General features: G+C 38.5%; 1 protein-coding gene across 1 annotated transcript; it reads right to left on the minus strand.

Annotated features, from left to right (window-relative positions):
• Window positions 1-3,832: 3,832 nt before the first annotated feature.
• Window positions 3,833-6,700, minus strand: LOC145439508 (uncharacterized). Its single transcript, XM_080316992.1, has 3 exons — window positions 5,888-6,700; window positions 5,233-5,404; window positions 3,833-4,213 (listed from the first exon to the last, which is right to left on the minus strand). The coding sequence occupies exons 1-3, from the start codon at window positions 5,936-5,938 to the stop codon at window positions 4,110-4,112; spliced, it is 327 nt and encodes a 108-aa protein (XP_080173118.1). The 5' UTR covers window positions 5,939-6,700; the 3' UTR covers window positions 3,833-4,109.
• Window positions 6,701-13,270: the final 6,570 nt, after the last annotated feature.

Consider the following 13,270-nt stretch of genomic DNA (forward strand, 5'->3'; position numbering starts at 1 on the left):
GTATTCTCGAGAATCCATGTTAACTGCACCATGTCGATCTTTGAATTGGGACAGGAGAAGCTCCTGAAAACATAATGGAATCAATTTATCGAAGTACTCATCAGAGTAAACGAGTTAGTCACACAAAACGGCTGCCAGCGCTTCTCTACTTTATCAGCTTGTGCAACGGTAAAATTTCCAAAAATCAAGGTCAACACAGAATGTAATGACGACAACAGCAGGCAATTTGAAACCAAGAATCTTAACATTAATCGAATGAGAAATTTGCTACTGTCCGTTCGATATCACACCTGTTATATCAGGTCTCATTGAAGCCTCTGAGAGACGGGATAAAACCAACCACTATTGACCATTTGGTGTATTTTGGAAGAAACGCGACCATATGTTTGCCAGATATATAATACTGTCAAACATCGCTAATTTGGTATTTTAGAATGTCCTCAAATTTTGGAAAGTATTTATGACTCATGACTGGTCTTTAACGAGTTGTAGGCTACCTTCAAACATGGTACAGCGCTTGAAGCATTGTTCGCTGAAGACTTCCAGGTTAGCATAAGGTATCGCCAGGTTAGAAAAGGTTAAGAACCACTGCTCTAGTCATTTAGTATACTACCTTGATGATAGCACTTCATAGAACACACACATATTTCAGCAGAGAAGTTGTGTCCAGTGATAATCAGTTTAACGAATGACTTGTGTCATAGCTATGAATGGAAATTGTTAACATGACGGATCGAATATTCTCAACCGATGCTACTTGTTCGAGGTTCTTACGCGAGGACAGTGGTTCTTAACCTTTACTAACCCGGTGAACCGTTACATTAATCTGAAAGCCTTTGGAGAACCCCATATTTTCGGCAAGTCGCTAATAAGCTACCAGGTAACACATCTAATACACTACCGTACTATAGAATACTGGTCAACTGAATCAACTTTGCATTACCATCACTGATGAAGAAAAAAAAACATATAACATGATCACACAACATATATTACAGTAAATGATTGAGACTTCTGCTGTGTGAGTCTGGTTCAGAATGACTTGAACAACTAAATAATTCTGGTTGTTTGATTGCACTAATTATAGGAAAATGTCGGTAATATAATTCTAACATAATTAGTGAAATTTGTCTTTGCTCCAATTCTAATCCGATTTTTTAATTCTAATGTATTTTCTGGTTCATTCAGAATTGCTACAGGATAACTGTACCGTGCAAGACGAGTCGAGCATAGTGTGCAGACATTTGTCAGCGTCATGCTGATGAGAATAAGGTCTGATTTGATATGAACTTTATTCCATGTCCAAGCTTTTGCAAATTGAGTAATTCTAATTACAATCTAATTTGGTAAAACTGTGTAGCTATGTAACTTGAAGTCTGGTCTAATTTGAAAAAAAAAACGGCCCAGTTATAATTCGAATTCTAGTCTAATTGGGAGAAAAAAATGTGCAGCTATAACTCTAATTCTAATTTAATTTCGAAAATCTGAAAATCATGTAGTTGTCCAAGTCTGGCTCACAAAACCCCCGGGGTAATCGTATGAGCCCCGGTTAGTAGGCACCGCTCCAAGGTAAAATACAAAGCATGCTAACAGTTGTGATTCTGACATACCTTCAACTTTTTACCATTCACACTTCTAGGAAGATTGTCAAAATATAGTCAAGTTGCAGAGAGACATTGGGATTTTTTTTGTTTGGCCCGTTTTGCATTGTCGATCTTTTCATGTTTCTTCCATTCGATTGCGTTGAGACCGTCCGCGGCTCGCGTTCCTACATAAAAAACAAACCACAGCCGGTCAATGTAGTCATCATTGCAATTTACTACAAGTGTTAATCAGATGTGGATACTTTCGAAGTAGATTCTCGATTAGAGCAAAATGATTCCCACAATACACAGGAAGAATCTTGGAAACCATTTTTAACTACAACAACACAGGGGACTGTAACTCAGTAAAATAAGTGTTGTAACTTATCTCAAAACTACTCTGTAGTTTTCAAAATCAAAATGCAATAGTAAGAACCGTAGTTTGGTGGTGAAGTAGAAATGGAAGTAGTCATAACATAACCAATTTAATTAGTTACCGGTACACTAAGCAAAGCATACTAAAAAGTTTTAGGAATCAAAATGGAGTCAAATGCCTTCCAAACGGAAGCAGTAATCTGCACAGCAAACAAAAACTTCATGTTGAGTGAAAGTGAGCTTTCAAAGTTGGTATATAATAGTTGCAAAAATTAGGTAAAATACGGTAGTTGAGAATCAGTGGGTGATATGAACTCAAACGGGAACTGTACCACTCGGATACTATGATGATTAATTATGATAAAAATGTCCGAGAATGGATCTTTGATAAAAATGTATTACATGATACCATGCCGTAGACTGCAGGTCAGTCAGATATAATACAATTTTATACGTCGATACGCTAGTGCAGTGCTTTTCAACCTTTTTGAACACCATCAGCACTTTTTCTGCAAGATAAATTTCATGGCAACAAACCAATCGAAAATTGTTATACAAAAAGAAAATGTAGATGCTTAACAAGATTTTGTTTTTATGTGCAAGAAGTAGGCGACTGGTTCAAGCTATTAAATGTCTCATTAAAAAGACCACTCAATTCCGTAGTTTTGATTTCAACTATAGTGCACTAAACCCTTTTCGCCGAAATAAGTGTTCAGTTTTGTACAAGAACTTCTAGTGCTTGGATATCCAGGTGTTTATAAGAATCTTCCCACACTACTATCCAGAATACAGCTTCTCTCATATGACTTGGAAAGTAAGCTCCGAAACTAACATGAAGAATAAGCACATATGAGCTGGATACCTTGTGATACGCTGATAAACGGTGACCTTGGATATATAGAAACAATCTGCAAGAAATTCCACAAATTTTACCTGCATATTATCAGACCCCTTAGGTGGCGTGGCGACTCAAAATTATACCATTTGCAACCCATACTTTGAGGAGCCGTGACGAAGACTGAATTTGCTTTACAGAAACTTGCAAGTGTGAGTCTGTGATGATGGTATGTATTACTATCTTCGTGCCTCGTGCTAATCGAACCATTTTTACGAAAATATGATGATTTTCAGGAGAAATAAAGCAGACAGTCATTTGTAAGTCATTAATGCCGCGTGTCGCAAGCTCAGACTCAGCTGATGTACTGTAACCTATACATGCCACTACACCCGGTTTTGTACCAGACTTTTTAGTAGGTAATAAATACAGCGCACAAATCGTAATTTACTACGGCTGGCGTGAGACAAAGTTATTGTAAAAGATACGAATAGGTCAAACACGTTTTTACATTCACGTTTCAACGACCAAGGTTATGGAGCCACTGCACTCAAATTTCCTATCGGGTTTATTTGAATTATTCCACGCCAGAACAAGTACGGTGACAATTATTCACTGTTTTCATCCGCATTCATCTGCACCACGTCTCTCATCCGCAATGCAAATTTTTCCACCCGCACAAATGCGTACCATCTCACAGGTTGAAAGGCACTGCGCTAGTTCATTTAATGGAGGACATCAAACTTTTGAATCGATTTATAAATTCGTAATGTATTTATCTGCGTCTTGTCATGACAGAGTTCATGCCCTACTTTGTTCTTGGCATACATCACAATTCAGAATAATGTAATTGCTGGACCAAACTTTTTCAAAGTAACCTACCTTTCAACTACTTGAAGAATATTTATATGTGATTGTGTGACCGAAGAAGACTTAGAAACCAAATTCGTTACATATTTACTCTACCTTTTGGAGAGATCTGTGAGTATAATGAAGTCTGGAGTCGACCCCACACCAAAGTTGTTGCTTTTTGAAAATAAATCCAAGAATCTGAATCAAGTTAGTGCTTTTTAATAGAGCCACATACAACGAGTGTGATATCAAAAAAGCACTAGCAACTGTCTAATTAAAATGAGCCTCTGATATTTGCTTTCAAGTTGCACACTTGCCTTGAATACGTTTTAGGTTAATTTTGATTTTTGATGACTGGTCTAGAGTAGGGCAGAACCACAATACTGAAAAGCTTGTGTTGGATATTGGCCTCATGTACCCGGTCGAACGAGACATTACCTACCGCGATACGAATTCCTCTTGTTCTAAATTTCATGATTTCGGTTCTTCTGTTGACTGGGAATCCTTTTCATATCAGTACTGCTCACTGCTTGATACGCTTGAATCTCTTTCGCGTTCAGGATCTTGCCTGAAATGGCAGCCATAGATTTATTGACAGACATACTTACGAACTACCATTCTAGTTAGTTGGTGATCATTATTCAGTTAGCTCTGGTTGCAGATTTTGAAAAGCGAGTAGTTCTAGTTCTTGCTCATGTTGCGGATTTCATAAGGTTAGTAGTGAGTGATAGCTGGGTTCTAATGACTCGACTCGAGTCACGATTTTTGGTGAACCGACTGGACTCGAGTATTTTCAACAAATGAATAAAATGACTCAAATCGACTCGAGTTATTTTGTGCATTGACTCAACTTGTACCTGAGTCATTACACATGACTCGAACCAAGTCATGTGACTCGAAACTAGGACGGCCAACACAGACATTTCATTGTAACTTCAAAAAATAGTTATGTAATCACATTATTGGTATTTCGGCTATCGGTCCTGATACTTGTAAAATAGGGTCAGGAACTGTTAGAATTGAGGAAAATTATGATATTATGAATGCGGGCAATTCTATATCACTAGAGCATGGTTGAAAAAGTGGGTTGAATCGGATTGAGATCAAAACTTAACAGTGAACACAATGACATGGACTCGGACTTGACTCGATGTTGAATTGTAAATGACTCAACTTAACTCGAGTCAAAACTATAAAAGTGAAATTGACTTGTGACTCGGTCACAACCTGAGTTCTAGTTGCACAATTATAAAATGAACAACTAGAAAACACGCGTCTTCTTATGAAGTAAATCATGATAGCGGTGTTCTGTCGTGATAGGTTATTGCGGTCATCACTACTGACATGGGCATAGCCTGGGTTTGAGGGTCGAAACCCCTGCCATTTGACGCTCGAAACCAGTTCCTATTAAAATGCAGTTTCTATCTCATTTGCAATGCAAAGTTTGTATTATAATCAGAGTTAGATGTGTTTTATTGAGATAGTATGGGATTTCCAAAGGCCGTTAGGTCTACGTGTACTTGTAGTTGCGAGTTTTGCAATAGCCGCAATAGTGAATTAAAACTAAACACGGACACATCTACTTACATTTTCGTCTCAATTCAGCACGTCGACACAGTTTGTCGCTCCTTCCGAGGTCTTGAATTGGACGAGAGCGCATCTCTTGGTCATTTTTCTCCGATTCAACTCCCGAAATAACCGTCTCTTGTCGATTCGGTCCATATTTCCCAAAATTCGCGGTATTTTGGGGTATTTTTAACTAAAAAGAAGGAAAAATTGCCAAAAAGGTGGAACTTCGGGCGAAGGGAGAACAGTTCTTGAAAAAGGAGGACAAATCCTCCTAAATCTGGACGCATAGTTAGAATTTTATGCTTTCTGATTGAGAAACCTTGCTGACTACTTTGCCCACCTCTGCATATCGTCCACTTTTCCACTTCTTGTGACGTCAGGGTCAAAATTTGAGTACGTCACACATATATTCATCACCATGTTAGTTATGAAAGCAGGCAACAATCTTCACCACCCAAGAAACGCGGACGGCAGATTTGTACGAATTGCCAATCTAGTTATTTGACAGTGAACGAAGTACTGGCTTTATTGAGTAGTTCTAGTTGTAGCTGCAAGTTTTGTAAACTGAGCAGTCCTAGTTCATGTTTCAAGTTTTGAATATCCAGTGGTTCGCACATGACTGGTGGACTACTGACTAGCAATACAATGAGACTCGTAACAAAATAAGCTCTACCTTGGCATAGAAAATCCGAGAAAGCCTTGGCCAAACCGTCTTCCAAAACATCGAGACAGATTTAGAACAAATACAGTCCGTACTTTGCGTCCATCGTGAGACGTCTTGGAAGCGTATTTCTTCTTGGACTCGACAACTGAAAGCAAGCAAGCACTAAAACCAAGCACATATGCGCTTGTAATTGCGTTTACTTATCTCTTATGGGTGCATCTATTTAGCCAATGTCGCCAACTCTTTTACTTCTGTAGCAATAATGCCGGCAACTATACCGACGTGAGAGACACGGCGCATATTTTCGTTTGTATATTCATATTATGTTGAATTGCACAAAATCAGGGCAGTTTCATTCTACCTGTAAGAATTGGTATAAGGATATATATAGAGAGAGCAGCCAACCAGATGGAGATAGAAGCCGTCATTGATGTAAATCGAGTAAAATAATGTAACAGTTCCTGTTAGAGTCAAGACAGTTGATGACAATAATGCAACGCAAGTAAAATAATAAAATATTTTCTGACCGAGTCGAGATGGTTATCAAAATTTGGGCTTCTCAAGTATAGTTGCCGACATTGACTACATAGCTACACCCGCCTCTTAACGGGTATTCCAACGAGCCTGCTACGTATTATTTTGGTGGTCTGAATTGGTATTTGGTTTTCCGTCTAATTTCTTGAGTGAGCGAATCTTTTGACGATATTCTTTAGAAACGATGTCGGTTGAGATTCGATTTTGTATCGAAATCATCTGAGAAGTCAATTTACCTTTTGTAGCGTCCTTCAGTAGCATCTGTATTAAGGTAATTAAATATACTTGAAAATGGCACCAATTATTGGACACATTTATTGGCTCATTGTCAATTCAGTAATTTGCGACACGCAATTTTGATTGGTTCGTTGCAGATCTTTAAAGGCTATAGTTCTCTACAGGGTTGGTGAGATGACATGCAATATAAGGTCAAAAACATGCAAAATAAGGTCAGCCACATGCAAAATAAGGTCAGTCGCATGCAAAATAAGGTCAGTCGCATGCAAAATAAGGTCAGTCGCGACATGCAGAATAAGGTCAGCCACATGCAAAATAAGGTCAGTTGCATGCAAAATAAGGTCAGTCGCATGCGAAATACGGTCAGTCGCCACATGCAGATTGCGGACTATAAGGTCAGTGGCACAAGAAAAAAGTCGGATTCGAAGTAAATATTTGGATTTATACACGGACTATTCTAGATGCGACTAATCACCCCGTAATCGAAATAATCGTCTGATTATGTTTTGTTTTAAACATCTTCACCTTTAGTATATAGATGAGGAATCTCAATCATGAAATTACTATATAGGAAAGATATTTTAAATTTATTTTTCATAAGAGAAAGACTTGGATTTCTAATTAAAATATGGATTTGGATTTACGCGCCGACTGATAATAATATTCTACATGCGACTGACTTCGTAATCAAGATAATCATGGTTATCTTTTGATTGAAACATCTTAAGACTTAGGATATAGATAAGGAATTTCACTGTTGAAAGTAGGCTACTATACAGGAAAGATATTTTGAATTTCGTTTTCATAAGAAAAAGAGTTGGATTTGGAGTTGAAATATAGATTTGGATTTATGCGCGGACTGACCTTATTTTGCATGTGACTGACCTTATTTTGCATGTCGCGACTGACCTTATTTTGCATGTTTTTGACCTTATTTTGCATGTCATCGCACCAACCCTCCTCATAGTTCTAGCCTACTTCTAGTTTGGCATTTGAAAAATCCAGTAGTTTCAACAAGTTGGTTCATTTATACTATTTTAAAAAATGGTTATAGTTTCTTCCTTATTGGCTGGATGTTGATCAAGTGTTCAAGGAGGAATGGCGGCAGAAAATGAAACAGATACTGGTGAGAGTTTATGTAAAATATAAGATCAAAATATCAGCATAACTTGAAGTTTTACCTGTTTTCCTATGACGATTCAACTATGCGGGCCTTAATCGGTTCGAAAAGGTCAAGATTGTTATAGAAACAGCTCAAAGCTTAAAAAAAAAGCGTGTTCGACTGTTTGTGCTTGAAGTTGATGAATGCGAATAAGAGATATTTTCGAATTCTAACATGTCCGATGAAATTCTTCAGATCTCGTATCACTCGAGATCGAGTGAAAACTACACTGCATCGACCTTTGTATTGGAACAGGAGAAATACCTGAAACATGACGGCATCTGTAAATCGAAGCACTCAAGAGTAAACATGTTAGCCAATAGCAAAGAAAAGCTAGACTGTCAAATCCACTATTTCTGACAGTTTTGTTCTGCTCCCTTTTGCGAAAGCGGAAGCAAAGCTTTATCCAAGTTAACCGGAAATTCAATTGCTCTCTTCATGGTTGTGCCTACAACGCATTCAAAATACATTACTGTTGCGGAATACATTAATTGCTCCTCCTCTACAAAGCAGTAATTAGCACAGATCACGCAAAACGCACATTAGGTATAACTTCAGGTAAGCTGTATTGCTCACGTAGAGCAAATTTAAATTTCAGAATTTATTATAAAAAACTAAAAATAAGATTTCAAATTTTACTGCTATCCCCATAAAATTGTTAAGTTGCCTGAAAGAACGACGCATAATAATTTTTGCTCAATTCCAACGGGTTGAAAGCAAATATGCCATTGACGGTTGGAAAACCCAGAATTATTATTGAAAAACTCGAATAACTTTGGTTCTACGTCTTGGAATTGCATCAAACTTGTTTTGCATCGTTTCCTTAGACAACTCAACAATTTCATGAGTTTTTTTTTGAAAAAAAAAAATATATATTTATAATAAATTAATAAATTTCAATTAGCTCTGTGTCGGCCTCTGCTGGTAGGAATTGAGACAAATTTGGTGTACAGTGTTGTTAGGCAACCTAACAATTTAGTCAGCGAATCCGGGATCCGGAAACAAAGTTATTTTTGAACAACCCTAATGGATATTATGATGATTTATTCACATACAAATGTATCGGAACGTTACTTTGATAAAATTGTTATTCAAAAGTATATTATACCGTACCATGTCTATGACATAGACCACACTACAGGTTTTCCAAATACACTACGATTTTAAATCTCAATTCAGAAATGCGACAAGTTGAACGACAGTTAATTAGTTATTGAATTGATTTAGAAATTTGGAACGTATTTTCGGAATCATGTCATGACATAGTTTATGACCTACTTTGGACTTGGCATGCATCACGATTCACAATACTGCAATTGATGTACCATACTGTTTAAAAGTAGCCTACCCTACAACTGTATCAAGGATATTTACATGTAAAACCTAAAGCTGTGACCAAGTTGCAAGGTTCCGAGTCACAAGTCCAATAAACTGTTGGGCTATAACTTCGACTCAAGTTGAGTCAAATCATTTTCAATTCACCACCGAATCAAGACCGACTGCACGTGAGGGAGCAATGCGCCGAGTCTTAGGGTGGAGCCCAATTCTTCTCCTCAACTAAGTAATACTCAAATGCGTATCTCCACTCAACTAAGTATCGATCGATACTCAGGGTTGAGTACGCGCCAATTCTCTCTACTCAGTTGAGTATCGATTTCCAGACGGCATTTTCCGAAAGTGCGTTGCCAGATTTTTTTAACCTTGACCCAGACACGCCTGGACGATTTTGTCATGACAACGAGACGCTTTCCTCGTTATTTCGTCACAAATCCTGCTACGTAGACGTCGATCTCACTGATTTACCTTATCCAGACCCTTTCAATATGGCCCAATAGAAATAATAGTAATTCTTCAAGATACCCAGAACATTCCTTTGCCCCACAGAAGTATATTTGCAAGATGCTACAAACCCATTCGAAATTTATAAAGATAAGTTTCACAGCAGGAGACAACGTAAGTGCATGCCTCAAGATCAAAAGAATGCATCGATATCGTGTAAATATATAGAAAATGGACATTTCTTCAGGGTTTCTTTCCAATTGAAGCTCATCTATGCACGATTCACTTAGCTCCTCTATGATTAAACTTTGCCATATCCGCAGCATTCCTTGTTTCCAAAAGCTTTTTGCTGCTCTGTTCAGAGAGTCTCGTCTGAATATTGAAAGGTCTGGAGGTATAGTGACTCCATCCCAACACTGATATCACCGAGAAGTCTGTCAGCTCAAGTTCAAGATACTGCATTTACTTAATTGTGGAAGGAGCATTCGTAAAGTACCGGCAGCGTGAAATTCAATAGCTAGCAGCGGCACAAAACTTGTCGGTTTTGCTTGACGATCGACCTTTGTCGTCATTTCTGTACCTATAAATTTCAAAAGCCAGTTGACATGACTTTTGTACGATAAAATTATACGGTATGAAACAAAATCCACCCAAGCGCCATCTCACTCATTCATTCAACGGAACTTGACGCTAGTGCCTTTATTTTGAGAGAGTAGAAGTTACCATTCCTTCCGGTATACCGAGATGCCGTACGATACAGTGCATCCTCAAGATTACCGGACCACGACTGACCTATCGATCTCGCTTCCCATGACATGCCGCCCTATTTCTTGTCGCTTCTTTTCTATACTATCTTCTTTACTTTCATTCAGTGTGCATGCCTCCTCTTTACATCGCCTAGGCCAAGGTGGGTGTCTGATTCCATAGACTACTCCTAGTCGCTTCGACATCTTCCTGTCTTTTCATTGTATCGCATTTTTTGTGGTATATTGAACTGATAAAATTGCTAATAAACCAATGATGATGATGATGATAATAAGTCGAAAGGGTACATAAGAGAATAACAAATAAACATAAAATCCACCCAAGCGCCACTGATTTCATTTGCTCAGCTGAAACTCACATCATGAAATAGAGCCGATTTACCTATACGACAATACCGGTACTCCGGTATTTTGCGGGTGTTTCTTGCAGTTGGCTCTTGGCTGCTGGCTGGTGAAAATTGACACTTAAGTCTGGTGGTGCGTTGACTTAGATTTGAGTGCCGATTCGAACGCATTTGAGTGTGAGTATACTTTTTGGCGTGAGTTGAGTTACGAAATCGTTGCTGAGTAGAGAATCGCTACTCAGCAGAGAAATTGGGCTCCGCCCCTAGTCATTGTGTTAAAACACGAGTCCGAGTGATCGTGTTTATTATGCAGTAAGAGTTAAATCAGGTTGAACTCTTGGGTGATATATTGGGTCGACTCATGCGCAAAGACTCTAGTACAAGTCGCGTCAAAACAGAAATTGTTTCGAGTCGAGATTTGGAGACATCTGAGAGTATGAACAAGTCCAAGTCCATAAATCGAAGAATAAAGTGATTTTAACGGGACTTAATGCCGTACGGTGACTTCAATAGAATCAAAATGACACTAGCAACTTTCTGATTATACTGAACTTTCAGATATCCATTTTTAAGTTGCACACAACTGCCTTGAATACATGATGGTATGATTTCTATTTTTGATGACTGGTCTAGAGTTACGTCAGCACCACGACACTGACAAGATTGAACTGAATGTTGGCTCTCAAGTATCTGGTCGTACTATACCTTCCTTGCCGAGGTTCAAATTCCTTTTGTCATTCATTTCATTCTTTTGCTTCTGTTGACCGATCATTCCGTTCGGGAAGCCCTGAAATGGCAGTCAACCGCATGGTCAAAGCCAGACTCGTACAAATTCCCAGTCTAGTTAGGGTATTTAGTAGTGCTAAATAAGGATTTCGAAAAGTGAGTAGTTCTAGCTCTGGTTGCAGATTTTATAAAGTGAGCAGTTCTAGTTGTGCATCTTAAATATAATTCAGTAGTAAAACAACCAGAAAGCAGGTGTTATTGTTCGATGTTTCGTTGTTATGTGTTATTGCATCCCTCGCTAGGTCAGAGTCATAGCTTCTGACAGTGGCGTAGCCAGGGGTTGGTTTTGTGGGTACAACCTCTCATTTCAAGCTCGAAACACTTGCCTTTAGAAATGCCGGTTCTATCTCCAATATTTCTCAGCTCATTTGCAATTCAGTAGTTTTATTTCTTTATTATTATTAGCTGTTTTAATTAGGATTGTTAAGGTCGTTGTTTATAGATTAGTTGAAGATGCGAGTTTTGCAACGTCAATACAAATTTTGCAAATCCAATAGTTTGTACTTAGTCCAGTTGCAGCACCGCAATAGTGGATCAAAATTGATCATGGACGTAAGTACATACGTTTTCCACACCATTCAGCGCGTTGATACAAATTGTCCCATCTCAAGAGGTCTTGAATTGGATGGAAGCACATCTGTTGGACATTTCCGATGGCGGAGTTGATGGAGATCTGAATACAAGATGACAAAAACGTGACAACGCGTTCAAACACACCAATACATCTAGTAGTTGTACATGTACATGTACATTAGGGTTGTCCAAAATTTGGAAAATCTCAAGAATGATGGGTATCAATGTCTCATTCTATAGATTATTGATAAAAAACAACAATGAGCCTGGAATAAGCTCACAGGAACGTCGTTAAGATTTGTCGCAAAGCGTTCGAAAGTAGCTATACGACGAGTGGGCGTGCTAGCGATTATAGAACGGAATCAAGACTAGTAATCACGAAATCACGGCTCTCGATTGGCTAATCAGCTATGCTTCAATGATCACGACGGCAGTGGCTTGCTGATCAGTTGTTAAAGGAGTCTACTAACGGCGGTGATTCTGTAAGCGCATTGTAGGTTGGTTGGCAGATAATGATTTAAGATTGATGCAGGACATGTTCAGTGACTAGACACATGATGATGAACAAACAGCGGCTACTTCCCACAAACTTAAAGCATGACTGGCTTACTTACTGTGAAGGAAACCGCCGTAGCCTACATGTCTGTTTTAACCGATGGATAGCACATAACCTGCGGATAAATATTGCAAAGGCGCTTATGCAAGTGGTGATCGAATTTCTTGTTTCAGAAGGGATGCATCATCATTGAATACAAATATAAAACTTAACAATGACACTATACTTTGTCTGATCTTATTAGGTTCCAGTCGTGGTATATTTGAAGTCTTGAATGCCCTAAGGATTGGCTGAATCAGCCGTATATGCTGGGGACTGTCAAAGTCGTCAATGATGCCGCACAAAGAGTTAAAAGGTATTAGCACAGACTATGCTATTATGCCCATTAAAAAGACAGTTTGATTGTATAGCTTAACTTAGCCTTAGAGAATTGCAGGCATGACAGAGGTGAAACGGCGAATGATTGTGCTCTTTGAGAACTAGATATAAATCCAAGAAATACCTAGTTATGGTTACAAATACGTCAGACTGGGCGTAAGTAAAGTATATTAGTCATCGCAAACTGGTACAGCACACCATACGTGAGATGGATGCCACACAAAATCTTATCTGCTCAGAAGATGTTATATTGGCCGACCATATAGCTTAGTGGAACCA

This window comes from Botryllus schlosseri, chromosome 1, assembly GCF_051294905.1.
Source record: "Botryllus schlosseri isolate E-star chromosome 1, Bs_hap1, whole genome shotgun sequence".
Taxonomy (NCBI): Eukaryota; Metazoa; Chordata; class Ascidiacea; order Stolidobranchia; family Styelidae; genus Botryllus; species Botryllus schlosseri.

Coding starts and splice junctions, on each gene's coding strand:
- LOC145439508 (XM_080316992.1), bottom strand. CDS start 5,938: ATGTTTTGGAAGACGGTTTGGCCAAGGCTTTCTCGGATTTTCTATGCC. Junction 5,405..5,887: donor CTCGGATTTTCTATGCCAAG/GTAGAGCTTATT, acceptor CCTTCTTTTTAG/TTAAAAATACCCCAAAATAC. Junction 4,214..5,232: donor TGCTGAATTGAGACGAAAAT/GTAAGTAGATGT, acceptor CTGCCATTTCAG/GCAAGATCCTGAACGCGAAA.